Source organism: Pseudophryne corroboree, chromosome 5 (genome assembly GCF_028390025.1).
Source record: "Pseudophryne corroboree isolate aPseCor3 chromosome 5, aPseCor3.hap2, whole genome shotgun sequence".
NCBI classification, from domain to species: Eukaryota; Metazoa; Chordata; class Amphibia; order Anura; family Myobatrachidae; genus Pseudophryne; species Pseudophryne corroboree.
In genome coordinates, this window is record NC_086448.1 from 338,461,822 (window position 1) to 338,487,457 (window position 25,636).

At 42.5% G+C, this 25,636-nt stretch overlaps 1 protein-coding gene across 6 annotated transcripts in view; it reads left to right on the plus strand.

Annotated features, from left to right (window-relative positions):
• Nucleotides 1-25,636, plus strand: part of PDE1C (phosphodiesterase 1C) — a 1,445,089-nt gene that overhangs the window by 1,147,239 nt on the left and 272,214 nt on the right. For all 6 annotated transcript variants that reach the window (XM_063922562.1, XM_063922563.1, XM_063922564.1 and 3 more), the window contains 2 exons: nt 492-592; nt 20,967-21,095. In XM_063922562.1, coding sequence (XP_063778632.1) covers nt 492-592; nt 20,967-21,095 — 230 coding nt within the window. The remainder of the gene's footprint in view (nt 1-491; nt 593-20,966; nt 21,096-25,636) is intronic.

A 25,636-nucleotide genomic window follows, 5' to 3' on the forward strand; every position in this document is an offset into this window, starting at 1 on the left:
TTATGTTATTTCTCCTGTGGGGAGCAATAGGATTTATGGGGGGGGGGACAATGTGAATAATTAATGTTGGAAGCAATAGGATTTATATAGGGAGCAACGTGATTTATGTGGGGAGCAATGTGATTGTATTCTCTGTGTAGGCCAATGTATGTGTGGATTTTTTTTTTTTACTGTGAGGGCCAATGTGTGTGTTGTTTTTTTTCTGTGGGGAATTGGTGATGTGCCTTGGCAATTTTAAAATATTGTTCGGTGTGCCGCGAGTAAAAAAAGGTTGTAAATCACTGGCCTAGACTATATAATATTGATCTATTTACTCTAAAACTGAATAAGGATATTTTGAGGTGCTTTATCTAAAGGCATCAAATATTTAATTTTACTAGTAGATTTTAATGAAGGAAGGGAATTATTACATACAGTACTTGAATATTAGATAATAGTAGCAAATAAGTTACATGATAGATCATTTCAATCATCTACTTTTGCTTTTCTAGCACTGGCTAACAGAACTGGAGATATTTGCAATGATTTTTGCAGCTGCTGTCCATGACTATGAACACACTGGCACTACAAACAACTTCCACATCCAAACAAGGTAATACAATTATTTCATTACATCTTCATTTTATACATTTTTAATCCCAATACAATGATTTTGTCAAGTTGACCATATTACTCTGAGTATATAGCATTTATATCTATAATTGGTGGATATTACTTGCAAAACAATCAACCTCATTTAAGTACTAAATAAGGGTTTTTTGTCTGCTCTGATGGTGACCATGGAGATGCCCTCAAAGGGGATCGATTGGTCTCTTATGTGCTTTAAGTTACAGGCTTTGGACACCATGGGAATTTCTTATTCAAAGCTGCATTTATTTTAATATTTGGACTTTGACGTTATCCAATGGTTATGTTCCACCCCCTTTAATACCAATGATGGCTGGAGACAGGGGTGTTCCCTATGACCTCTATTGTTTGTCTGAACTGTGTAACCTCTTGCAGTCAAGCTGTTTAGGACCCCAGATATTTATGATAATCTGATTGGTCCCTAGGACTATAACCTAGCTCTCCATGCAAAGTAGCTGTAGTTGCGAGCAGCCGCATTAGCCTGATTTACAACCTTAAGCTAATGTTTAGGATCATGCTTGTGCAAGTGGAGAACCATTCCGCCCAATGATTTTACGACGGCTGCTGCAATCACCAGACAACACTTATTTGAAACTGCCATGACACTCATACAAATCAGGTGATTACACCCAGTTCCCACTCCAAAATACCCTATTTCACAGAAATACAGATCCGGGCTTGTTGCTTCTGACTCAGATTAGGACAGACATACACAAATATGCGTAAATTCTCATCTACGCATGTACTGTAAGCAACAACTCGCTATTTGCTTCCGTTAAGAGAAATCCGTGTGACTCTTGCCACTCTTTCATCTTTGCTCACCAGACATCACGGGGTGTTCTTTAACTTTAAAATGAAAACCCTTCCCTTGAATACTGACCTAAACATGCTCTCCTTGCTCAACCAGAATTATGATTTCCACTGGCGAATCTATATTCTAAACTATTTAGGTGTTCATCTTTAATAAATCTTATGACCAGCTACTGTATTTCCTTTACTTTTATGAATTCTATAAAGACAAAGTTGACTACCTGGAATAATATGTACAAATGTGGGATAGTCTGTATAAAACCTACAATACTAAAATGAACATCCTCCCTAGGTTTCATTACTTATTCCAGACCCAGCTTGTCTTCCACACCCATTACTGCCAACTTTCCACTATTGTGATTCAAAATGTGTATGGTCTAGTTAGAGCAGAGGTTCTCAAACTCGGTCCTCGGGGGCCCACACAGTGCATGTTTTGCAGGTCTCCTCACAGAATCGCAAATGAAATAATTAGCTCCACCTGTGGACCTTTTAAAATGTGTCAGTGAGTAATTAATACACCTGTGCACCTGCTGGGTTACCTGCAAAACATGCACTGTGTGGGCTCCCGAGGACCGAGTTTGAGAACCTCTGAGTTAGAGGGTTGGGGTTCCTTTCTGTGTAAGCAAGTCAGGTATTTTCATAAATACTACAGTACTTAGCCACTTACCTTACTCAAGCAGTCCTAGTCCATGCAAACTCCCACCTTTGAGTGTGGGTTGATCTAGATGAAGCAGACTCTTGGATTTCTCTCACTGTATACCTGTTCTGGTTTTCTTATAATCACAAGCCTCAAACAATGCACTCCTGCCTACCCTCACATTGAAACTTCTTCCTACCTTCACATTGACACTTTTAATATGGGAGTTTTGTGCTAAAGTGCTCATAACTCTTGCCTTTACCGGCCTAGCTAATTAACCCCACATATTTTACCTCCTGAACCAGGAATAATATAAAGTTCTACATGAATTTGCTATTTTCCTAATTTCTGGATTAGAAAGGCACCAGAAGCATAATGAGGCACCAGAAGCATAATGTCCGATAAGTGCCTATTATCAGGGCTAATTGGATAGCCCCCGGCGAACCTATTAGGAGCGGTAAATTATTGCAGCTAACAGGATACTCCCCCTTTGACTACATTGTAAATACAGTGTGTGGCGTTTTGGTTCCTGCAATTGAACAAGCGCAAAAATGAATTTGCGAAGTGTATACATACAATTTGTAGCTTCTCAGTCAAAGGTATGTTGTAAATTGGCTCTACATAAAGCTTGTTAAATTGTAAATGGGAGTGTCCATTTTAAAGTGATTAGTATAAACATATTGTGCACTTTATGAGTTTTAGAAGCCTTAATGAAGTTGGAGTATGGTAAGTTGTAAAAAGTGAAGGGTTTCAAGAGATAATATAAATATACGAAGGCTGTGAAGGTGAATGACTAGGCATGGTTATGTATTCTATAAACTGGTAACACAAGAGAAGTCTTGTAGACAAAGATAAGGCACAGGTAGAAGATAGATGTAGGGGGGAGAGTACTATACAGCTGTGGCCAAAAGTTTTGAGAATGAAACAAATATTGGTTTTCATAAAGTTTGCTGCTTCAGTGTTTTTAGACTTTTTTGTCAGATGTTACTATGGTATACTGAAGTAAAATTACAAGCATTTCATAAGTGTCAAAGGCTTTTATTGCCAATTACATTAAATTTATGCAAAGAGTCAATATTTGCAGTGGTGACCCTTCTTATTCAGACATTTGCAATTTGCTCTGACATGGTATCAATCAACTTCTGGGCCACATACTGACCGATGGCTGCCCATTCTTGCCTAATAATGCTTGGAGTTTGTCAGAATTTGTGGGTTTTTGTTTGTCCAGCCGCCTCTTGAGGATTCACCACAACCTCTCAATGGGATTAAGGTCTGGGGAGTTTCCTGGCCATGGACCCAAAATTTTGATATTTTATTATCCAAGCCACTTAGTTATCACTATTGCCTTATGTCAAGGTGGTTAATCATGCTGGAAAAGGCATTGTTCGTCACCAAACTGTTCTTGGATGGTTGGGAGAAGTTGCTCTTAGAGGATGTTTTTCTACCATTCTTTATTCATGGCTGTGTTCTTAGGCAAAATTGTGAGTGAGCCCACTCGCTTGGTTGAGAAGCAACCCCACACATGAATGGTCTACCTTCAAAGTTCTCATTAACAACAATACCCCTTCTCAGATCTCAAATCTCATCTCTACATACAGCCAAAAGTTTTGAGAATGACACTATTGACATGACACAGGTCTGATGGTATCACTCACCTTTCCTTCTTTGGAGAAGCGTTTTTCCCAGATGCCCCAAACAATCTGAAAGGGGATTGATCAGAGAAAATTACTTTATCCCAGTCCTCAGCAGTCCAATCCCTCTACTTTTTGCAGAATATCAGTCTGTCCTTGATGTTTTTCCTGGAAAGAAGTGGCTTCTTTGCTGCCCTTGTCTGGAGAAGGAAAGGTGAGCACTGCCATCAGTAAAGCATCCTGTGTCATTCTCAAAACAAATTTATTGAGATTTGTAGACTGGTATTTCTAGCGTTTAGCCACAGGAGAGGAAGTTTAGTCTTGCTACAGCATTTTAGGCTTATTAAAGTGGTGATAAGTGAGTGAGGGCATGCCAGATAGGAGGTCACACTAATAAACACAAGAGATAAAAAAATGGAAAAGAGATTTGACAGCATCTTGGATAAGAAATTACATGTTCTAAATATTGTGACGACGGAGGCTGCAAGACTGGGAGGACATCTATCAAGCCATCTAAAGAGTGTGTTAAAGGACAATTGGAGAGGTTGCTCATACCAACCAGTCAACGTCTATCTATCATTTTATTGAATATACTTCATTTCTACCTCAAAGCTACAGTTGTCCACTGCTCCACTCTTTAGAAGGCTTGATACATCTCTCACTTGGAGAGAAAATATAGGGGGAAGAATTAAGTAAAAATGTAAGTCAGGTGTGACACCAAGGCAGTAGTCTTGGGAGCTGGAGAAACTATGGTGTTATTGATTGTGACAGAGATTTGAATTTTGATTAAATGAGAAACTTTTGAAGTAGAGAGGAGAGGAGAGTCAAATTTTTCAGCATAGATGTCCTACTAAGCTATAGGAGCAAATGTGTTCACCAAGAAATGAGATGCAGAGAGAGAAAAGCAGAGGGCTGAGAATTGGGCCATGTGAGACCTAAACAGAGGGTATGCATGTAATATACCGCCTGTTGGGATCCCAGCATTCAAGATCACGCCACCGGAATCCTGACAGGCAGCTAAATGCCAGCGGTCAAAATCCCGACTGCAGCCCCATATTCCCACTCGGGTGGTGGGTCCACCCACCACCCAAGTGGGAATATAACCTGTGGTGAGCCAAGCTCGCCAGCGGGCCCGATGCGCAGTAAGAACAGCAAGTCTGTGAGGGGACTCGCTGTGCCCACTGCCGGTATGGTCTATAAAATGAGTTACTGTATGCAGACCATACAACAAGGTATCGATTCCCTGATATGATCCGCGATTTGTCTGGGAATTGGAGGAAACGCTTCAAGTTAAAAATTCCCAATTTGACGATCACAACCAATTTTTGGGCAGGAACAGCATATCATGGAAATCCAGCATGTTGGATTTACGCGATTTCTACAACCCCACAGTCTGGGGATCAAGGAATTGACTCATTCCATTGCAGATTTATGGGGCCATTATAAGCTGATTGGTCGCTATTGGCAACTTCTACATGCTATCTATCGCTAATGTTTGATACATCTCCCCCTCAAGGAGCAGTTCAATAGAAAAGAATTTCGTCAAAAAAGACCACTGGAGTAAAGGGTGCACAGATAAAGGTGGTCTGTGTCAAAAGTACAGTAGCAGGGAGGTCCAAAAGAATGAGTATGGAGAACTGGCCATATACTTGCTGCAAGTAAATTATTAAGTACAGTCTCGGTGGAAACCCGATTGCAGAGAGTAGAGTAGGGAGTGAGTAGAGTAAGCGAGATAGGTGGTTGTACGGTATATAAGTTGTAGTTTGGAGGCAAAGACAGGAAAGAAATAGAATAAAGTTGGAGAGAGAGGCTGGGTTGACAGATGGTTCCCATAGGATTGATGAACTGGGGGTGGTCTTAGGTAAAACCGGTGAATAACATTTGAATAACTTTAGTGAATGAGAAATGAATTCAGTGAGAATGAATAACCATGAAATGCAAACACATAATGATTAGTGACAGGGGTGTCAGATGAAGTACAACTAACATAATTAAATGAGATAAAATTAGAAAGTTAAAACAGCAGACTAGAAACATGCACTATTGATATAATACATGGTAGAAATGAATGAGAATGAAAAATATGAATGTATGTATGTAATGTGAAAAGATACAATGACAGTTAAAGTAAATAGTTTTGAAGCTATACATAGATGCAATCAATGATTGTGTAAGGCATTGTCCAATAAGCTCCCCATGAAAGAGAATGACATACCTACTTTCAAAATGATTATAACAGTGAGCAAGGATAAACAATGTGATCTAGATTAAATAAGAATCTCTGTGGCTGCACACTGTGTGAAGCAATGTGAACAGGAAGAACAGATGGTCATTGAAGACAACCCATAAAAGAGATTTTTGATGAAAGCCATAAGTGACTGCCTATCATGATAAATTAAATTGAATGCTTATCTGCTTAACTTTAATAATAATTATGTCCAGTTTGGCTGAGGAGTGCACATAAGATTTAACCTGTGGTACAAAAAAATACAATCAAATTAGAAATAGGGTAGAGTTTTGGGGAGCTAAGAAACATACCATGTGACGGTAGGTGATCTAGTGCTGGGGATTGTTTAAACTAGGGATGTGCATCGGGCCATTTTGCTGGATTTAGTTCTGATTCGTCAGCTGGATTTGGATTTGCCAAACCACCGTGACTGGCTTTGGTTTTGGATTATTTTGAAAAATTTACAAAAAAAGCTAAAATCACTTAATTTGGGCCTTTTTTTGTTCCTAGAGTATTATTACCCTCAATAACATTAATTTCTAGTCATTTCCACTCAATTTTGACCACCTCTCTGCTCACAATATTGTTTTCACCAATACTGGCCAAAGGCTGGCTTGCTAAACTGCGGTATACAGTGTGGGTTGGATACAGTGCGGGTAAGATACAGTGTTGGTTGGTTACAATGCGGGATACATCGCTGGTTGGATACTGTGTGGGTTGGATACAGTGCGGGTCAGATACAGTGCGGGATATATTACTGGTTAAATACAGTGGGGTATATTTACTAAAATTCGTATTTTCCCGAGGTTAAAGTTCAATCACGAATGACATCGAAAGTGTAAAGTTGCAACTTTTTGAATTTATTACGACTAATTTACTAAGCTGTCATATTCTGCATTTTCGTATTTACCGATGTCGATGTCATTCGTTTTTTTTTGCAGTGTTTTACGTGAGTGACTTGTAAAACACTGCCGACTTTAGCACAATGAATCTCAGCCGGATCTGTGAGATCCGTGCTGGGCTTCATTGTGCACCTCTATAAAAAAATAAATCATTGTTAAAATCTTGAAAAAAAAAATGCGTGGGGTCCCCCCTCCTAAGCAAAACCAGCCTCGGGCTCTTTGAGCCGGCCCTGGTTGTAAAAATATGGGGGAAAAAGTGACAGGGGTTCTCCCATATTTAAACAACCAGCACCGGGCTCTGCGCCTGGTCCTGGTTCCAAAAATACGGGGGACAAAAAGCGTAGGGGTCCCCCGTATTTCTGAAACCAGCACCGGGCTCCACTAGCCAGATACATAATGCCAGAGCCAGGGGACACTTTTATATTGGTCCCTGCGGCCCTGGCATTACATACCCAACTAGTCACCCCTGGCCGGGGTACCCTGGAGGAGTGGGGACCCCTTCAATCAAGGGGTCCCCCCCTCCAGCCACCCAAGGGCCAGGGGTGAAGCCCGAGGCTGTCCCCCCCCCCATCCAAGGGCTGCGGATGGGGGGCTGATAGCCTTTTTGACAAAAGTTGAATTTTGTTTTTAGTAGCAGTACTACAAGTCCCAGCAAGCCGCCCCCGCAAGCTGGTACTTGGAGAACCACAAGTACCAGCATGCGGTGGAAAACCGGGCCCGCTGGTACCTGTAGTACTACTACTAAAAAAATACCCCAATAAAAACAGAAGACACATACCTTGAAAGTAAAAGTTTAATACATACATCCACACCTCCATACACACATACTTACTTATGTTCACACGAGGGTCGGTCCTCTTCTCCATGTAGAATCCATGGGGTACCTGTTGGAAAAATTATACTCACATAATCCAGTGTAGATGGGTCCTCTTCTTTTCTATTTGTAATCCACGTACTTTGCAAAATAAAAAAACGGACACCCGACCACGCACTTAAAGGGGCCCCATGTTTTCACATGGGACCCCTTTCCCCGACTGCCAGGAACCCCCCCTGACTTCTGTCTAAGAGGGTTCCTTCAGCCAATCAGGGAGCGCCACGTTGTGGCACCCTCCTGATTGGCTGTGTGCTCCTGTAGTGTATGACAGGCAGCACACGGCAGTGTTACAATGTAGCGCCTATGCGCTCCATTGTAACCAATGGTGGGAACTTTGTGGTCAGCGGTTGACCGAAAGTAACCTCACCGCTGACCACAAAGTTCCCACCATTGGTTACAATGGAGCGCATAGGCGCTACATTGTATCACTGCCGTGTGCTGCCTGTCATACACTACAGGAGCACACAGCCAATCAGGAGGGTGCCACAACGTGGCGCTCCCTGATTGGCTGAAGGAACCCTCTTAGACAGAAGTCAGGGGGGGTTCCTGGCAGTCGGGGAAAGTGGTCCCATGTGAAAACATGGGGCCCCTTTCAGTGCGTGGTCGGGTGTCCGTTTTTTTATTTTGCAAAGTACGTGGATTACAAATAGAAAAGAAGAGGACCCATCTACACTGGATTATGTGAGTATAATTTTTCCAACAGGTACCCCATGGATTCTACATGGAGAAGAGGACCGACCCTCGTGTGAACATAAGTAAGTATGTGTGTATGGAGGTGTGGATGTATGTATTAAACTTTTACTTTCAAGGTGTGTGTCTTCTGTTTTTATTGGGGTATTTTTTTTTGTAGTAGTACTACAGGTACCAGCGGGCCCGGTTTTCCACCGCATGCTGGTACTTGTGGTTCTCCAAGTACCAGCTTGCGGGGGTGGCTTGCTGGGACTTGTAGTACTGCTACTAAAAACAATATTCAACTTTTGTCAAAAAGGCTATCAGCCCCCCATCCGCAGCCCTTGGATGGGGGGGACAGCCTCGGGCTTCACCCCTGGCCCTTGGGTGGCTGGAGGGGGGGGGGACCCCTTGATTGAAGGGGTCCCCACTCCTCCAGGGTACCCCGGCCAGGGGTGACTAGTTGGGTATGTAATGCCAGGGCCGCAGGGACCAATATAAAAGTGTCCCCCGGCTGTGGCATTATGTATCTGGCTAGTGGAGCCCGGTGCTGGTTTCAGAAATACGGGTGACCCCTACGCTTTTTGTCCCCCGTATTTTTGGAACCAGGACCAGGCGCAGAGCCCGGTGCTGGTTGTTTAAATATGGGGGAACCCGTCACTTTTCCCCCCATATTTTTACAACCAGGGCCGGCTCAAAGAGCCCGAGGCTGGTTTTGCTTAGGAGGGGGGACCCCACGCATTTAAAAAAAAAAAAAAATTAACACTTTCCCACCCCTTCCCACTGAAAAACATGCACGGATCTCATGGATCCGTGCATGCCTATCCGAACACGGTAAAAAAAAGCAGATCTGTTTTTTTTAGCACTTTTTCACGATTTGCATTTAATCACGGCAGTGTTTGGCTATTGTCGGCAGTGTTTGTGATTTGCACTTTTTAGTAAATGACCGATTTCTACCAAATTCCAGCCGTATTTGACCGATGGTGTTTTCATTCGTAATTTTTTCCGAGGACTACCAAAAAAATACAAATGCCCTCATCACTGCCGTGATTTGAGTTTAGTAAATTCCCGAGATGACACTTTGAAGAAAAAACACCATCTCGGTCAAAATCGGGACCTTAGTAAATATACCCCAGTGTGGGATAAAGTGTGGTTTAGATACAGTGCAGGTTGGATACAGTGAGGGTTGGATACAGTGCGGAATACACTGCTGGTTGGATACTGTGTGGGTCTGATACAGTTTGGATCGATACAGTACTGGATACGTTGCTGGTTGGATAGAGTGCGGGTAGGATACTGTGTGGGATACATTGATGGTTGGATACAGTGTAGGTTGTATACAGTGTGGTAAAGATATACTGCGGGATACAGTGCGGGTCTTAGACAATGCAAGATACAGTGCAGGGCAGATACACCAATAGTACACTTACTGTGACAGAGGATCTTCAGTGCAGTAGTGTCGGCAATGCAGGGGTGCTGGCAGAGTCCTCAGTGTGGGGTTGCCGGTGGTGTCGGTACTGCTGGGGTGCTGGTGGTGTCAGCAGTGATGGTGGTGTACTCAGCGTGGTGTCGGTACTGCTGGCTGTTTCGGCAGTGTGGGGGTGCCAGGGGTGTTCTCACTGCAGGGGTGCTGGCAGTGTCGGTAGTGCTGACAGTGTCCTCAGTGTCGAGTTGCCAGTGGTGTCCGTACTGCTGGGGTGATGTCAGTAGTGATGGTGGTATCCTCAGTGTGGGGATGCCTGCAGTGTCCTCGGTGCGGAGTTGCTAGCAGAGTCGGCAGTACTGGCAGTGTCCTCAGTGCGAGGTTGCTGATGGTGTCAGTATTGCTGGGATGCTGGCATATTGGTGGTGTCCTCCGTGCAGAGGTGTGTCAGCAGTGTGGGAGTGCCAGCCGAGTCAGCAGTACGGGGTGCTGGTTGTGCCCGCACTGCAGGAGTGCTGGCAATGTCCTCATTGCGGGGGTGCCGGCATTGCTGGAGTGCTGGTGGTGTCCTTAGTGTGGGGGTGTCGGCAGAGCATGAGTGACGGCGGTATTCTTAGTGTGGGGGTGTCGGCAGTGTGGAGGTGTCGGCAGTGCAGGTGTTGGTGTAATTGCCACGGTCCGGGCCTTTATCCAGTCACATTAAAGCCAATGGGGAAACACTGATTGGCTGAGAGCCGTGACAGACGGCTTTCTCAGACAATCAGCGGTCAACCCATTAATTTAATTGGACTTTTGAAATTGGAGCCTAAGCCAAAAAGCACGAGATCCGACAGCGGTATCTCGTGGTTTCGCCTCTGGTCGGGATCCAAGGCAGCTGGGGAAGATCTGAGCCCCGACTTGATTGTCTCGGATCCCGGAAGTTCGGAGTGGTTCAGATTTCTTAAAATCCAAACCGCTTATCTCTAGTTTAAACAAGTATAAATCAAGGAAAGAAAGTAAGATACAGTATAGGCAAGCGTTATTTAATGGTAAGCACCTATATCAGAAATGCCGTGCAGCAGTTCCTGAGTGCCCGGGTCAGCTCCCGTTCAACCTTGTTTCTCTCAGCAGTGACTACAGCAAGGAGGTGGCTTCATACAATATATGTCAGAGGTGGGTGGCTGCTGCAGGGAGAACACTAACAGAGAGACCGGCCAGCTGCTGAGGAGAGCTCCTGCCTGCACTTAGAGGCTGTGACAGCTCTGGGAATAAAATTGCACATCACACCCAGACACTACATAAAGGGGGTCATTCCGAGTTGTTCGCTCGTTGCCGATTTTCGCTATATTGCGATTAGTCGCTTACTGCGCATGCGCAAGGTTCGCAGAGCGCATGCGCTTAGTTATTTTACACAAAAGTTAGGTATTTTACTCACGGCCTAACGAGGATTTTTCATCGTTCTGGTGATCGTAGTATGATTGACAGGAAGTGGGTGTTTCTAGGCGGAAACTGGCCGTTTTCTGGGAGTGTGCGAAAAAACGCTGGCGTTTCTGGGAAAAACGCGGGAGTGTCTGAAGAAACGGGGGAGTGTCTGGGCGAACGCTGGGTGTGTTTGTGACGTCAAACCAGGAACGAAACTGACTGAACTGATCGCAGTGGCAGAGTAAGTCCCGAGCTACTCAGAAACTGCAAAGAAATTTCTATTCGCAATTCTGCTAATCTTTCGTTCGCAATTCTGCTAAGCTAAGATACACTCCCAGAGGGCGGCGGCTTAGCGTGTGCACTGCTGCTAAAAGCAGCTAGCGAGCAAAAAACTCGGAATGAGGGCCAAAGTTCTTCAGATTGCTATTGTTCTGCAGTACTTCACATTAAGCCAAGTTAGCAACAGGATAATCCAGAGACTAATAGAGCCTTCCAATAGAACATTTGCCAGTAAGAGTTTGGTACAAGAGATGTGCACCGAACCCTGTGTTCTGGTTTTGGATCTGTATCAATACCTCCCAACTGTCCCGATTTTCGCGGGACAGTCTAATTTTTTGGGGAGTGTGCCACTGTCCCAGCCGTTGGCCTCAGTGTCCCATTGTGGGTGGGGCAGTTGGCTCCGGTTAATTGACGCTGTGCGCATGCATTGAGCACATGCACCGTTTGATATCGCAACTTTTTGGAAAAAAACACGGAAAATTTACTAAACTACCGTGTTTTTTTCAATTTGAGTTCACCAATGTCGATGTAATTCATATTGTCGGGCAGTGTTTTGCGTGAGAGATTAGTAAAACTACGCCGGACATGACACATAGAAGCCCAGCCGGATCAGTGAGATCCGTGCAGGGCTTCAATGTGTAAAGTATTTAAATAGTTAAAATAAAATAAAACATTGTGTGGTGTCCCTCCTCATAAGCATAATCAGCCCCAGGCTCTTTGAGCCGGTCCTCGTTGTTGATATACTGGGAACAAATTGTGTAGGGGTTCCCAGTTTTTTAAAAACCAGCACCAGGCTCTGGCTGTGGCATCTAAACAGCCTAGATGAGATCTAGGAGCCAGGCAGGATCATGTTTTTGAGATGGCCTGGTTGCATTTCCAAATGCATATAGAGCAGCATTTGGTGGTACATGTGCAGCACAGGTAAAGAGTATTTGGGGCAAAGTAGTGAGATTTAGGGGAAGATTTATCAAACCTTCTAGAAAGGAAAAGTGGAGAAGTTTCCCATAGTAGCCAATCAGCTTCTAGTTTTCATTTATCAAGTATAATCTATAAAATGATAGCTAGAAGCTGATTTGCTGCTATGGACAACTTCACCCGTCCTCTTATAAGTTTGATATATCCCTCCTTTTTCCCATTCTCCATGGGTCTTCTGAAAAACTGGGCCACTTACTAACTCTTAACCAATTGCTTGGCATGGTCGCAACAGATGCAACCCTACCAACAAGTGCTCTATCTGATCTGGTCGCACAGAATGTGACCAGTCAGATAGACAGTAGTGTTTGCAGCGGCGGGGAAGGGAAACTTCCCTCCGCTGCTGCTGTAAGAGGGACTAGAAGGTCCCTCTGGCTCCCTGCACTCTCCCCTCAGTGTTGCCATGCTGCCAATCACTGTTGATCGGTCAGCATGGCAGGACCCCCCACCCAGCGGCTGCAAACAATAGCAGTTGCTGGGGAAGTGTATTTTGAGTATATTATACAGTATCTGTTCATATTTGAATAAGGGATTCTGCTTAAAGCTACGGCTCTTGTATAGAGAGGAGCAAAATGTTAAAAATATTTACATTTCACAAATCAGAATTTGGTGTACATATTCCTGATTGTCTGCCAACCACACCGCACAGCAGAGTTATCATCATTGTGCCAAGGATTCAGAGGTGCAATATTATCTTTATCCACTTGCGTGACTGGGCTTTCCCTGACATGGTCACATCTGATGCGATTAGTCAGAAATGCCCACTAGTTTGCTGCCGAAAGATAATCTTCCAGCAGTCGTCAATCTCAGGAGGACCTCCAGCCCGTCTGCACCTTTTTATGCACCCATAGTATTTGCCGATCACTGCTAGTCGCAGTGATAGCACAGTCTGGTGACCTCCCCTACCAGCACCCAGTGGCTGCAGCTGCTGGGAAATGTAAATGCCTCCAGGACTGCCCCCAGTGCAGCCGTCAGGGACATATAAACAGCAGAGGATCAACCTCCAGCACTTTTACAGATTATCAGGATCTACCGATTATTTGGTAGATGGGTGAGTAATAATAACTCTCTCTCTCTCTCTTTTTTTGTAGATATATACATATGTATTTTTCCATTTTAAATATCAGTATTACTATGAAAGCTAGTTTCATGGATCATTTTGATTATGGGGCCTCACACTAGGGTCAACAATCAACCTAAACCTAACCAATTACAAGTGATTTTACATCAACCCATGCCGTCGATGGTAGCCCCTCCCCCCCATGTTAAATAAAAATCAACAACACAACCATGATGGCTGCGGTCTGCGCATAAAGTGACCATAGATTGTTGAAAAATCAGTGGTTGGTACAGCCTTCAATGGTCATCACTACAGTATATCATAAAAACTAGTATGTTTATGGTGCACTGTGTTTAAAAAACAACAACATTATTTTATAAAATCCCATTGAAAAGTTTTACATCGATGTTCTTGACCTAATTCAATTATTTAAAAAAAAAACCCTGTCAATTTCTTAGTATTTTTGGAGAAAATATTAGCCAGTGGTTAAAGACCATTACATGTAACAAACTATTTTTTTTTCCTTTTAGTTTGGTACTACTGATCATTGTTAGTTTAAGGCCAGCATTTATTATATACAGGCACTCATACACTATACACACACCAACACTACTCTAAAAATAAGGGGGCTGGCAAGGATTAATTTGATTGATTTATAAAGCATTGCATTTAATCTGGATCTATAATTTAATCCTTTTAGATAGATTTGCATCACGCCTTCCCTTTGATTGATTTGTATTTTCATTAGGAACTTCCATGCTGATGATACAGCAGTAATAACAGTAATTTGGTGCCTCTGGATTTAAAATGCTTAGAAATATAAATAGCTACAATATAGCACAGTAACAACAGTGGAAGTGCATATGTTCTAACCCTATCAGAGAAAAGACATTTGATCTAAACCTGTCATCAAAATATATTTAATATATTCTATTAAAACATGAAATAATGATATTTATATACGAGTCTACGTCTGCCAAATGTGATGGCTGCTCTCTCCTTAAAGGATTTCTTCACCTGTTATTAATCTTACCCAGCCCTTCAAACATTGCTTCTATTTTTATTAGTTATACACCTACTTGCCTAATTGCCTACAATATGTCAGTATGCTCAGCAGTCTGAGGCAGCCACTTGACTGGTTGGCAGACCCACTACTCCACTTATCCCTTGGCTTCCAAACTTCATTATAGTGTAAAAGCCCATTATAGAAAAATCAAGTACTATAATATGTGTTCACGCAGAGACTGCTGACATTGTGGTCAGTGTTGGAAATAGAAAGTCTCACTAATACAATCAGTATACTTACGGTGGTCTATTTATACATCAGTTCAAGCTGCACTCACAGTACAAGGATAATGTATCTGGAAAGGATTTAAGACTGCCATCTTTCCATAGATATAATGTACATCCCTTCTTTTGATCTTAAATCACACTATTATAAAAATGACCTCTTAAGCCCCATACACACTAGATGAGAAAGTTAAAGCTATCGCTCAGAAGAGCCATTCTGAGTGATATCTTTTACTACAGTATCTTGTCTAGTGTGTACACGCAATCCCATGCATCATTAACGCCCCCCTCCCTCGTCTGAACAGTCCAGCTGAGGGAGGATCTCATTAACGAGGGCCCCCCGCTGTTGCTCCCTTCATGCCGGCATCGGCAAGTGTGTATGCACTTGCCAATGCCGGCACCCTGGCCGGGTCTCTGCCGCAGCCAATGTCGCCGGGTACACACATCGGATAGTACCCGGCTTTACAGGTAAGTATACTGTAGACATATAAGATATTGCAATTGCACTGGTATCTACAGATACCAATCACTTAAAGTTGGACTCCCAAGCAGTGAAGGACTGTGTGATGCTGAATATATTTTTAAGTGTACAACTTTACTCTCCCCAAATAAAAATGACTGCCTGATTCTAGCCATAATGCTTTTGCACAGTGTGTCCTGAATTGTGCTATTTCGCATGCATTCCTTAAATGTCATTAAACAATTTCCAAGTCTGGATGAAACCAGCCATTCAAAGGAGAAATGCCTATTGTCATTACCATTTCACCAGACAAAAATACACCTGAAGTCCTTTACTCATAATCTAAGAATAATGCAAAATTAAATAACTGGGACTTTTAAAATGTCTATGACACTCACATTTCTGTCTAAAGACTATGGGGGTTATTCAGTATGGATCACAGTTTGCAGAAAATCGCAAATGAGCGATTTTCTGAAAACTGCGCATGTGCTGCCGCCACACAGCACATGTGTCAGCACTCTTTGAATGACAGCATTGCGGGGGGAGTTGTGTGGCCATCGCAGGCATGGCCGGACAGTTTTTGGGGTGGCTGCATGACGTAACATGCAGCCGCTCCATGCAGGTGGACCACCTGCATATGCAGCCTAGCTGTGTATGCAGGGGGTTGGCATTAATTCTAGACTCAGCGATGCGATCGCAGTTGTTTTGCGATCGCATCACTGGCCGCCAATTAGCATGCTGGGCGGCCTTGCCCTGCGCTGGCCCCCATCATGCTACAGAAGCAGTTGCACATTCTGTTTTTTAGCAGAATGCTCAAGTGAACCTGAATAGGGTCCTATATTTTTTATGCAATCTGTTTTTATTGAAGAAATAAGGAAGTACATTCCAAAGCATGAACAAAAAGACAAACATCTTGACAATAAAAAAGAGGTAACAGTATGCTACGTTGCGAGTAGCCAATAAAAAATCAAAAGGATAAACCTGTACATACCATGAAGTATGGCACAATAAAAATACAAACCCAATATAAGATTAGCAGAGCCAAAGGCATACATATTGTCATATGAAATCAAAGTACTTCAATTAGGAAGATTAGGGTGAGATAGAGAAAGGTCAGGGAAAATGATGTGAAAGGAAAAGACAGCGTGTGAAAGGAAAAGACAGAGAAAAAGAGAAAGAGAATAGTGGCCTAGACCAGGGAAGTTTCGATATGAGAAGCCATCATAAATAACTCAGGGTATAGTCGCCGAACCCATATCTTTCGTCGAGGAAATATAATCTTTATAAGTTGACGAAGATTTGTAGTCCAGCCAGGGAAGCCATATAGTAATACAGTCAGACAGCTTATTTCTAGAGGCCAGGAGGATATAATCCATATTCATAAAGAAATCAATTCTAGTGAACCATTTTCTCTGAGTAGGAGGGGTAGTAGATCTCCAAAGGGTGGTTATAACCGCATGGTCGGCATTACTCAGGTGGCGAAGCCCGGACAGTTTATAACTTGACAATGACAGTGGTGAGTGGGTCAACAGCCAAAAGGCCAGTGTAGTAGGAACAGGGGCCTTAATAATATCTTGGGAAGTAACGATAACAGAGTCCCAGAACGGTCAGAATTAGAGGCAATCCCACCAAATATGCAACAGAGTACCAACAGCCTTTGGTCATCTCCAACATTTATCTGACACAGTGGGGTACATACTGTAGCATGTAAAAGAGGGGGATGTCTATACCATTGCCTCAATAGTTTGTATTGAGTTTCCCTCACCTGTATACAAATAGAGCTTCTATGAGCTTTAATTCTTAAGTCTTTGTACAAAAGGGAGATACCCAAATCTTTTTCCCGAGCTGAGGCAAATAGGGGAGGTGTCTGGGAGGTGGAAAACTGTAATAGCTTGTACAAGGTGAAATTGTGTGGGTTGGGCTGTTTGGGGCAATACAAAGTATTTCATATGCTGTCAGTTCTCTAGAGGCATGGGAGGCCCTGTCGCCCAAGTTCAAAAAGTGTCTGACCTGAAGGTATTTCCAAAAATAGGAATGTGGAATGGGTCCTAGATTTTTATACTGAAGATCTAACATAGAGATGTGCTATGATAGGGATGAGACACTTTACATTACAGATGACATGTTTATTTTGTGGCTCTTACTATATTCTTCTATCCAAGACCTATATTTCTATCCAATTACAGACAAACAGCAGGTAAAAAACATACATGGCGAGTTACTTATTAAGGAACAGAATTGTTGATGTGACGGTTTTGATCTGTAAACTGCTGCATTTATTATTAAGTGGTTTTGCAAATAAAAACTCAAATAGCCATGTTGTGCATGCGGTGTAGAAAACCCACTATCAATAATATTGTAAATGAAACTTTAACTCTCTATCATCAGTGGGCCATTCTACTAGTCTAGCACACCCTTCCCACCTAAGAATGCCTGACCCAATGCAGTGTATCAGTATAATTCCTATCTTATCACTCCTGGCTGATGAGTACGATGGAAATAAAGTAAACAACAGTGCCCCTGTTTCTTCAATAATTAACATCAGTGCCCCTGTATCTTCACTAAGAAATTATTCCCTGTATAATTATTCCTAGTGAATAGTGTCTCATGTATATAATTAATATTACCTCTAGCTAATATAAGATATAATTTTTTCCCATTTTTGTAAAATATTTTTTTTGGTTCTAATATCCTCTGTGGTGTAGTAGCAATTTAATTACTTACATTCTTATCTAGATCCTCCATAATCCATTCAGTTTAAAAGAAAACCCCTAAAGAAACTACGCAGACTGCAACCAAGAAACTCCCGATATGATATGAGTTAGTGTTCGGTAAGCCCACCTACTTAATAGATGACTAGGAAAACAGAGTCAAGACTCTATAACTGATGAGATAATAGTTATCCATGAAGATGTCTAATGGGCCCTACACACTGGCAGATCGCACTGCACGATATGAACGTTCTTGTTCATTAGTGAACGAGAACTCGTTCATATCGTGCAGTGTGTGGGCACCAACGATTAACCATGCATGGCCCCGCGCTCGTTAATCGTTGGTGCCCCGACGCTTATGCATGCAGGCCAATATGGACGAGATTGTCCATATTATCATGCATTGCTATAGAGCCGGGTGATGGGGGAATGAAGAAACTTCACTCCCCCGTCACCTCCCCCCCCCGCCGCCTGGTCGTCCGTCTGCCATATCGGCGGTCGGGCAGCTCTGCGGCGGGTCGTCCAGTCTGTAGGGCCCTTAAGACTGCACAGCTACTCTATAGTACCTGGACTATATTCCACACAATGTATTCCCTTTCCCTTCCAGGTTTCCCTTTTCCATTTCACTAATGAACTTGCAGTATGATCAATAGGGTTATACTAAGGTGGGCTGAGAGTAGCCAAGCAACCTACCCATTACCTCTAGTCGTCTTGTACTGTATGTGAAGGTATTCACATTCTCATAGAGGGTTTATTATAAGTTATCTAATACTACAGAAGGAGAGTGTGAAGGGTTAAACATCACCATAGAAATTGATCAGAACTATGAATATTGCACCCTACTGTAAAATTTGATTTTGGTTACTCGTGTTGATCATTTATAGTCCTCTGCCCAGGAACTATATCTCTATGCCCATCATACAATTATGTCTTATACCACTACTCCAAGACTAGCATTTCGGGATTGGCCAGCACCTTAGTTTTTTCTTTGCTGGGCAGTGTTGAGTGTCCTCAGCTCCCCATTCTCAGCCCCCCTCGCTCCAGCTGTGCGCACTGTGCAGCGTGACGTGGAGTCATAGGTCACGCTGTGCAGCCAGCCTCCCGATGGACGGACCTCACCACCGCCCTGCATTGTCTCGCACCATACAGCGAGTGGCCCACCGTTCTTCCCGTCCAGATTAGGGTGAGTTATCTGGGCTGGGCAGGGTAAGGGGGGGACACACATTGAAAAGAAGCCAATCCTGGGTATTCCAGGAATCCCATGATTGATAATTTTTCAAACCCATTTGAAAAAATTAACCTAGATTGGCCACCCTATACGTGATGCATGTGCCTATGGGCGGCACTTCTTAGGGGGCAGCACTTGGGCTCATGTTTCATTATTGTCAGTACGAAATTACTAGTAACTTCAAAATATTTCCACTCTAATGTACTGTACACTAACTTGAGTTGAGTTTGACTAGGTAGGTCATGGGCAAATTGCCCCGCATACTGTCCTATGTTATAAATATGTTACATAATTAAAAAATAAATGAAATTTCATAGCTCATGGCCTGTTTTATCATTAGGTTATATTATACGAAACTACTGATAGCCAAAATGAGGACTTATATTCAAACAATGAAAATAATAAAATTGGATGGCAGGGGTAGCCAATGTTGTTGTGCCTAGGGGCGCACTAACTCCTAAATCCGCCCCTGACCTCAGTGCTGCCAATGGTCCTAAGTATGGTGAAGTGTGTCTCAGCATTCATTATGAATGGTCATACCACCTTGGCTGATTTATCTCTACACATTATACCAGTCCCACAGAGTCCATCAGAAAATGATGCAGCATACTCTTTTTCTTATATATGGCAACCGACCTTCTGATGGCATATCCATTACCCCAACATTAGGGTTGGGTACAAATGGTTGACAGTTATGTCTACATTCATCATATCTACATGGATGATATGTTGACACAATGAACTGTCAACAAATAGTCCCTGGTGGTCTAGCGGCTCCTAACCCTAACCATCAGCATTCTTAATCTATTGACATTTCACATAGTGACAGTTCACTCGTATGATATGTCGACATGATTAGCTGTCGTCAAACCGTCCCTGGTGGTCTGGTGGCTTCTGACCTACTCCTGGTGGCGACAGCAGCGGCGATTCCAGCATCTTCTTCCAGTCCTGATGGTGCTGTCAGAGTGACTTCTGGCGCAGAACTTTGATGCTGCAGCATTCCAGTGAGTATTTTTACCTCTATCCCTAATACTAACCCTCCCCCTAGTGCCTAACCCTAACTACTCCATACCCTTCCACAGGCTAACCCTAACCTCCACCTGCAGCCTAACCCTAGCACTCCCGGCAGTGCCTAACTCTAATCATCGGCATTATGAAACTGTTGTCATTTCAATTGACAACATTTCAGATGTTGACATTGTGAATCTGTTGACAGTATGAACCATGTCAACACTCAGATGTCGCATTTGTGCTGTTGACCTTCTGAACGTCAACATGGTTACAATTGGATATGTCTGCAGTAATGAAAGTACACGTTGTTTCACATTACCAATGTTTACTTGGATTCGTCTTGTCTGGTGTTAGCAATATCACTATTAAAATGTAAAAGAGTAGCAAAGTGACTTGTAATCAATGCTATGGATAAACAGGCTTATACTCAGCATATTCCATGTATTTGTAAAACTCATTAGCTTTATCTGCTGTATATTGTAATATTGGGCATTTAACCTCATGTCCCAAACTCCCACATGTCTATAAATTGCAAGCTTGCAAGGTCAATTTACCGATTTTCTTGACCAGTCTTTATGTATAACTGTGTTTGGTCCCATTTAGAAGGGACTACAGAGAATGCTGGAGCTTTATAACAAAAAACAAAAAGAGTTAAATGATATCAATAAAAATATTAATAATACAAATAATAATAATAATAATAATAATAATAATAATAATAATATGATGATGTTTACTGTTTTTCCTGTTGCAGATCAGATCCAGCAATTCTATACAATGACCGATCTGTACTTGAAAATCATCATGTAAGTGCAGCATATCGCCTCCTACAGGATGATGAGGAAATGAATATACTCTATAACCTTTCTAAGGATGACTGGAGGTGAGATGTGTAAGCAATATATAATCTGCTTTCCTTTTGTAAGTATGAATGTCTTTACTATAAATACTGTAGTTTGGTGCAAGCATGTTTTCCTGTGTTATATGACTCTGTGGGATGGCTTGTCTGCTAATTGCTGGAATGATTTTTTTACTTTAGTGCACCAGCAAAATCATTAATACTTGCTGAATCTAGAGGCTGCCTTCCCATTGTTCCTAACTCAGATCTGATTGCAGCAGCAAATTTGTTAGTAAATGGGCAAAACCATGGGGGTAATTCCAAGTTGATCGCAGCAGAATTTTTTTTAGCAGTTGGGCAAAACCATGTGCACTGCAGGGGGGCAGATATAACATTTGCAGAGAGAGTTAGATTTGGGTGGGTTATTTTGTTTCTGTGCAGCGTAAATACTGGCTGCTTTATTTTTACACTGCAATTTAGATTGCAGATAGAACTCACCACACCCAAATCTCTCTCTCTCTGCACATGTTATATCTGCCTCCACTGCAGTGCACGTGGTTTTGCCCAACTGCTAAAAAATTTCGTGCTGCGATCAACTTGGAATTACCCCCCATGTACACTGCAAGTGGGGCAGATATAACATTTGCAGAGAGAGTTAGATTTGGGTGGGTTATATTGTTTCTGTGCAGGGTAAATACTGGCTGCTTTATTTTTACACTGCAATTTAGACTTCAGTTTGAACACACCCCACCCAAATCTAACTCTCTCTGCAAATGTTATATCTGCCTCCCCTGCGGTGCACATGGGCCCTCATTCCGAGTCGTTCGCTCGGTAATTTTCTTCGCATCGCAGCGTTTTTCTGCTTAGTACGCATGCGCAATGTTCGCACTGCGACTGCGCCAAGTAATTTTGCTCTGAAGATAGTATTTTTACTCACGGCTTTTTCTTTGCTGCGGCGATCGTAGTGTGATTGACAGGAAATGGGTGTTACTGGGCGGAAACACGGCGTTTTATGGGCGTGTGGATAAAAACGCTACCGTTTCCGGAAAAAACGCAGGAGTGGCTGGAGAAACGGAGGAGTGTCTGGGCGAACGCTGGGTGTGTTTGTGACGTCAAACCAGGAACGACAAGCACTGAACTGATCGCAGATGCCGAGTAAGTCTGAAGCTACTCTGAAACTGCTAAGTAGTTTGTAATCGCAATATTGCGAATACATCGTTCGCAATTTTAAGAAGCTAAGATTCACTCCCAGTAGGCGGCGGCTTAGCGTGTGTAACTCTGCTAAAATCGCCTTGCGAGCGAACAACTCGGAATGAGGGCCATGGTTTTGCCCATTTGCTAACAAATTTGCTGCTGCGATCAGATCCGAATTAGGCCCATTATTGGTATGTGATGGGTGTCGGTGGCGAATGTTCGGGAGGGGGTGTTTATATGCCAGAGCTCCTCATGTACTTATATTCTGCCAGCTCAGTCTTAGCCTTACCTTCAGCTGTCTGAGGGAGACCTAGGGGTGTATTCAATTGCTGTCGGAAGCTGCCGTCTTTTTGGAAAGATGGCAGCTTCCGACAGATTTAAGTCGGAAGGGCTTCCGACCTATTCAACATAGGCTGATTTTTTTCCGACAAGTCGGGAATTCTCGATTTGTCGTAAAACACGTGGATAGGCAGAATAGGTGCCGATCCGCATGCTTCTGTTGGAAATGGGGCCAAATCCGACAGGTTTTGACCCCATTTCCGACAACCTCAATCCAACTTTAAAAAAAATCAGATTGAGGTGAGGAGACAGTAAAGCGGGGCTAGGGAGGGAGAGTGCTTACCGGCGAGGGCAGCTGGTGGTGGAAGACACGGCTCCTCTCTGAAGTTCCCCCGGCCAGGCACCCCTCTCCTGGCAGCGCTCCCCGGCCGACACTGAGTGCAGCTGTGTGGCTCCCTCCAGCAACTCCCTTTGTTCTCACATACAGGTAGCTGCTGATAGCAACAGCACAGACGGGAGGGAACGGCCAAATCGGACAGTCGGATTTGGCCATTCATTGAATAGCCCTTGTCGGATCCATTCTGACAAATGCATGTCTGAATGTTTAATTGAATATACCTCCTAGGCTTAACCACATTTGTTGTCTCCTCTGCTGGAACTGCAAGCAGAAGGAACATACAGATGGGGTGGGCTGTGGAGCAGGCTGAAGATGAGTGGCAGAGATGGATTTCTTGGCCACTGCCTATCCATAATTAATAAGCATAGGAATCCAGGATGGACGAGTGTTCGGGCCACAGTACAGGACCAGTTTTACACTGGCAGGTTATCTATCCATCTTTACATGCCATATTAGAAACTCGAGTGTTTAAAATGGCATGTAAAGATGGAGCACGCTTCTTTTACGAATGTGGCATAATTACTCTATATACCCTCCAAATAACAATGTATGCACCAGATCACTTAACACTATGCTGCTCACAAGATATATGATTGTCCATATCTGCCTCTGTTTAGCAGAATATATATTTTCTTTCAATGAGGAATGGTGCAATATTTTATAGGCATATATTGTTCAAAACAAAATGCAGATCTGATCATTTTTGTTGTTGTAGTCTTCTGTACTTCTTAGGATCAGAAATAATATATACTGTAGTAACAAATTTATGTACATTCCTAATTATAAATACATTCAAAACACAAAGAGAATTATTTTATATTTTAGACTGTTTTCAATTACAAATTTGTGGGTCATTTATGGGAACCATCTTAGCATTTCATGTTGTGCCTCACACAGTAGGAAGGTGTTTATTAAGAGTGGAGGGGGCCCGTGTGTAGTCTACATCCTCTGTAGACTGAGTCTGACAGTAGACTGATTCTGAGCACAGTAAACTCTAGTGAGACCTGCGCAGCACTAGTCTATTGCCTGACTCTGACAGTAGACAGACTCTGAGCACAGTAAACTCTAGCGCTGCGCGGCGTTATTCTATTGCCTGACTCTGACAGTAGACTGACTCTGAGCACAGTAAACTCTAGCGATGCGCGGCGTTAGTCTATTGCCTGACTCTGACAGTAGACTGACTCTGAGCACAGTAAACTCTAGCGCTGTGCGGCGTTAGTCTATTGCCTGACTCTGACAGTAGACTGACTCTGAGCACAGTAAACTCTAGCGCTGTGCGGCGTAAGTCTATTGCCTGACTCTGACAGTAGACAGACTCTGAGCACAGTAAACTCTAGCGCTGCGCAGGTCTCCTGAACAATGGCGCTACAGTTAGATATTAAGGTAATATGGGTAGATTGTTGAACTAATGCACTCCCCTTTGGAAGCCATGATAATATAACATAATAATATAATAATAATAATAATCATGATAATAATAAAAAACTCATAATTCTAAAATTAATATTGATTAATAGCATAATAATAATAATAATAATATACTGTATGCAATAAAGTTCAAGACCTGCTCTGTAAATTAGGCTACAATAAATACTACACACTGGCAATTTTACATAATTAATCTACATATGGGAAAACATGAAAACATAGATAATATTAAAACAATGAGAACAAGTTATAAAATGTAAGATTAAAATTAGGAACACATGATTTATTTATAGTATAGTAGTTAAAAAGAGTATCCAAAATTGGAAATCAAGAAATATAATACATAATTGATGGGAAAAAATGAAACTCAAGAAACATATAACGATTAGGTCAATATTACTAACATCAGGAGTTGACTAATTACTCAATTATTATAGCACCTTGAGGATACAATACTGCAGTATGAGGCATTCTATGATAAATTGAAATAATAAAATTGTTATTTATATAACACTTATTATATATGTAATTGCTCTGTTAAATCCCAGTGCGCAGCTACTACTGTATTTAGGATATGTATCCAAAATTCCTCCGAATTTAAGAAGTTGTCTATCTCCCCTATGTAAATAGGGAATAAACAGTTCAATGTATTTACATTTTTATTGTGCTGAGTTTTAATTACAATGTAAGTCAAAAATGGAACAATTATTGAGTAAACTTTTAGGTCTTATTGACACAGTATTTAGGATATTTACGCTCTTTCCATCACACTGCAACTTACATGGCATGTCATAACATACACAGAAAAATCACAATGATCACTAATACATGAAGAAATATTGCATTGGAGTTTAGTTATGATGTACCGAATTGTTCCTGGTCAAGATAAAATTGCAGGCTTTAAAGAATGAAGAACTTTTAATTTCAATATTTCAATATTTTCAGTACTTTTTCAAGGAAACAAATTTGCCCAAACAATTTGCTTAAAAATAGGACCCTTTTTAGAAAAAAACTCAGTATGGGTCACATACTAATATTTCTGCTGCGGCGTACACTGGGCTCCACAAGTATTCACATCGGGGTGTAGAGTAGGATCTTGATCCAAGGCACCAACAGGCTCAAAGCTTTTGACTGTTACCAAGATGGTCAGCGCCGCCTCCTCCATAACCCCACCTCCGTGCACAGGGAGCTCAGTTTGTAAGTTGGTGCCATGCAGCATGCAGGCACTTAACAGGGGGCTGCCTCAGGCTGCCTATTCAGAGCTTAATTTTTAGGAAAAAAGAAGAAG